Genomic DNA, 4,042 nt, shown 5'->3' on the forward strand with positions numbered 1-4,042 from the left:
AGGAACCCAGAGGTGGGTTGCAAAGCAACCCACCGAGGGGTCATGTCTATGAAACTTAATAAGTTCAATTATTATACAGTGAAATGGCAAATTGAATAATATTTATAAATATAGTCAGTAATAGAACTTCTAAATGTAATAATATAAGTAACTTATATCTTTATTAGTTGAGGTTACCTTGCTTAAATGGCTGTACGCCAAAAATATTTATTCTATGATACAAGCAGCTAAAATAATTGGAACAGGTATGGCTACTACTGGTTTAATCGGTGCTGGTGTAGGTATCGGTGTTGTTTTCGGTGCATTAATATTAGGTGTTGCTAGAAATCCTTCATTAAGAGGACAATTATTCTCATATGCTATTTTAGGGTTCGCTTTTGCTGAAGCAACTGGATTATTCGCATTAATGATGGCTTTCTTATTATTATACATTGCTTAATAATATTAAACTAAGTCAATTTATATTAATTTAAGATATTTAGATATATAAAATAATATATATATCTCCTCCGTGGGTAGCGTAGCTCCCACGTCAGGGTTCATAATCCCCAGACGCGGTGCGGAACGCACCGCGGAGGGGATATACCTAATAATATATAGGTATTAGGTTAACATTATAATATGGTTTATTTGGTTATATTGTTAATTTAAAGATATAATAAGATAAAAAAAAATATAAGGTTTTAATAATAATTATAATAATATATTAATATGAAAAATAGTTTTGATATTGTTAAAGTTAATTGATATAACCCCTCCGCAGGGAGCGTAGCTCCTTACGTTGGGACATAAAAATCCCATAACGCGGTGCGGAACGCACCGCGGAGGGGTCATTCCATTAATTATGACATTTATTTATAATTATATTGACTAATAATAATAAACTTTTAGAAACAAAAATAATAAATAAGGTGAATTAAATTTATTATATAAATAAAAAAATTTATAATGACAACAACAACTTTTTTTTTATTTTTAATACCGATTTTAGCTATAATATTACTTGCAGTTAATTTAATACTTTCTCCACATAACCCATATCAAGAGAAAGATAGTGCTTTTGAATGTGGTTTTCATTCTTTCTTAGGACAGAATAGAACACAATTCAGTATATCTTTCTTTATATTTGCTTTATTATTCTTATTATTTGATTTAGAAATATTATTAGTTTACCCTTATGTGGTAAGTGCATATACAAACGAAATATATGGTTTAGTGATTATGTTAGTATTTTTCCTTGTATTAACTTTAGGTTTTGCTTTTGAGTTAGGAAAAAATGCTTTAAAAATCGAAAGTAGACAAACTTATAGTTTTAATTATAAATCTTGAAGTGGTTATTCTTTAATTTATAATTAATATTTATAAATTAAAAATACCCCTCCGTGGGGGGCGTAGCTACCCTCGGAGGGTATATTTGAACCCCCCCCCCTCCCCTCCGCACCGCGGAGGGGGTATTTTAATAAAATTTTCACCTCACCGTTTTACACTTCACCCAGGTAGATAACACAAGCCCCTCGGTGGGTTGCGGTGCAACCCACCTCAGGGTTAAGTGCCCAGAGGCGGTGCGGGACGCACCGGCGAGGGGACCCATGGACTGAATTAAGAATAAATGAATAAATTGTATAAATAAAGAAATGTTTTTAGATATATTAAAAGGACAATTACAATTGGATGCTCCAACTCCTTGAGGTCTATTTTTCCAAGATAGTGCCTCACCTCAAATGTGATCTGGGAAATCACTAGCGGGGTATAAACTGCCAAACTCCGGGGACCTCCTAAAGCTTCTGATACCAAGCTGTAGTCGAAAGGCTATAAGTGGCTGAAGTAATTACTCAGGTAAGGTAACAAGTCAGAAGATTCTCGAAAGAGGAATGGAATATCGCGGATCTAAGTCAGAATTAGCTTCCTGCTATTCTGTAAAAGAGCAACGAGTAGACGGTAGTTGATGTGGTAAATTATCAAATAATAATTTACCTCATTTAAGATGTACTCTAACGGGTTTCGAAAGAAATTATCAAGTCAAAATCCCTTCTACTCAAATAGTAATAAGACCTAGATGATACTCTACAACTAGATGTAATAGTATATTAGATATAAAACATAATTTAATTCTAGATCCTAATTTTATAACAGGTTTTACAGATGGTGAAGGTTGTTTTACTTTAAAAATTACAAAAAGTAATAAAGTAAAATCAAGTTGAGCTATTAAACCTAGATTCCAAATAAATTTTCATAAAAAAGGTTTACAAATATTGGAGTCAATCCAAAGTTATTTTTGTGCAGGTCATATTAGTAAAATGGGGTCGGAATCATACCAATTAAGAATTGATTCTATAAAAGACATTCAAGTTATTATAGATCATTTTGATAGATACCCGTTTATCTCACAAAAATTTGTAGATTATCAACTTTTTAAACAAGCTTATGTGTTGTGATTAAATAAAGAACATTTAACACCTGAGGGTTTACGAAAAATTGTAGCTATAAAAGCTACAATGAATAATGGTTTACCTGAAGGACTTAAAGCAGCATTTCCTGACTTAATACCTGTTTTAAGACCTTATAAAGAAGAGATAATGATTAATAACCCTCAATGACTAGCAGGGTTTGTTAGTGGGGAAGGTTGTGTTATGGTTAGAATAAGAAACTCTAATGCAAGCTCTAATGCAATTGTAGAATTAGTTTTCCAAATAAATCAACATATTCGGGATGCACAGTTAATAACTTGTATAGCTGAATATTTAAATTGCGGGAAAATTTACAAATATTCTAAAAATGCTGTAGTGTTTAGAGTTTCTAAATTATCTGACATAAATCAAAATATCATTGCATTCTTTTCAAAATATCATATATTAGGTGTAAAAGCTAAAGATTTTAAAGACTTTTGCTTTGTAGCAGATATATTGAATAAAAAAGGTCATTTAACTAAAGATGGTTTAGATTTAATTAGACAAACTAAAGCTAAAATGAACACATAAAGAAATTTAGAGGATTAAGAATTAAATTATTGTATCGGGGGACCCTTCCGAGGGCCCTTAGGGAGGTAAGGTGGGTCAATTATATTTAGTCGTTTAATTACATAATGACTTACTATTTGAAAGATAAATTTGGCTAAAGTGCAAATGGAAGGAATAGAGGAATTACATAATAATATTATGTTTTATTTAGCTATTATATTATTCACAGTTACATGAATGATGATAGTAATTATAAGAAATTTTTTAGCTACAAAATCTCCTATAGCTCACAAATATATGAATCATGGTACATTAATAGAGTTAATCTGAACTATTACACCTGCATTTATCTTAATATTAATTGCATTCCCATCATTCAAATTATTATACTTAATGGACGAGGTTATGGATCCTTCATTAGTTGTATATGCAGAAGGTCACCAGTGATATTGAAGTTACCAATATCCTGATTTTACAAATGAAGATAACGAGTTTATCGAATTTGATTCATATATAGTTCCAGATAGTGATTTAGAAGATGGTCAATTTAGAATGTTAGAAGTAGATAACAGAGTTGTTATCCCTGAGTTAACTCACACTAGATTTGTAATTTCAGCTGCTGATGTTATACATTCTTATGCTTGCCCATCTTTAGGTATTAAAGCTGATGCATACCCAGGAAGATTAAACCAAGCTTCTGTTTATGTAAATCGTCCTGGTACATTCTTTGGACAATGTTCAGAAATTTGTGGTATACTTCATAGCTCAATGCCTATTTGTATTCAATCTGTTTCAATTAAAGACTTCTTATTATGATTAAGAGAACAAATGGAAGGTTAATTAATAAATAATAATATTGTAAGTTTATAAAAGATAATCCATGGTAAGATTAAACAAAAATTTATATAATAGTATAAAATATAATTACTTATATATATTACACAGGTAATTATAAAGGTTATTTCTATTTTAGCTGCTATTTATTATTTGTTTATTATTATTTCCTTAAACTATATAATTAAAATAATATTTATTATAATATATATATATATCCTATACATTCAATATAGTGGATAAAAAAAAAA

General features: G+C 30.2%; 3 protein-coding genes across 3 annotated transcripts; all 3 read left to right on the forward strand.

Moving 5' to 3' along the window:
• On the forward strand, positions 1-694 carry EURHEDRAFT_359313 (ATP synthase subunit C family protein). The gene has a single exon (XM_040778480.1). It carries the CDS (start codon positions 215-217, stop codon positions 437-439), a length of 225 nt encoding a protein of 74 aa, XP_040633600.1. The 5' UTR covers positions 1-214; the 3' UTR covers positions 440-694.
• Positions 695-948: 254 nt separating this feature from the next.
• EURHEDRAFT_519485 (NADH-quinone oxidoreductase subunit A) lies at positions 949-1,329 on the forward strand (the record flags this gene model as incomplete). The annotated part of the gene is made up of 1 exon (XM_040786791.1): positions 949-1,329. The coding sequence occupies one exon, from the start codon at positions 949-951 to the stop codon at positions 1,327-1,329; it is 381 nt and encodes a 126-aa protein (XP_040633601.1).
• Positions 1,330-3,194: 1,865 nt separating this feature from the next.
• On the forward strand, positions 3,195-3,773 carry EURHEDRAFT_534630 (COX2-domain-containing protein; the record flags this gene model as incomplete). Its single annotated transcript, XM_040787305.1, has 2 exons — positions 3,195-3,277; positions 3,413-3,773. The coding sequence occupies 2 exons, from the start codon at positions 3,195-3,197 to the stop codon at positions 3,771-3,773; spliced, it is 444 nt and encodes a 147-aa protein (XP_040633602.1).
• Between the last annotated feature and the right edge of the window lie 269 nt (positions 3,774-4,042).

Source organism: Aspergillus ruber (genome assembly GCF_000600275.1).
Source record: "Aspergillus ruber CBS 135680 unplaced genomic scaffold scaffold00089, whole genome shotgun sequence".
In the NCBI taxonomy this organism is placed as follows: domain Eukaryota; kingdom Fungi; phylum Ascomycota; class Eurotiomycetes; order Eurotiales; family Aspergillaceae; genus Aspergillus; species Aspergillus ruber.

Bases quoted from the DNA above. Each gene is read 5' to 3' on its own strand.
- EURHEDRAFT_359313 (XM_040778480.1), top strand. From the start codon at position 215: ATGATACAAGCAGCTAAAATAATTGGAACAGGTATGGCTACTACTGGT.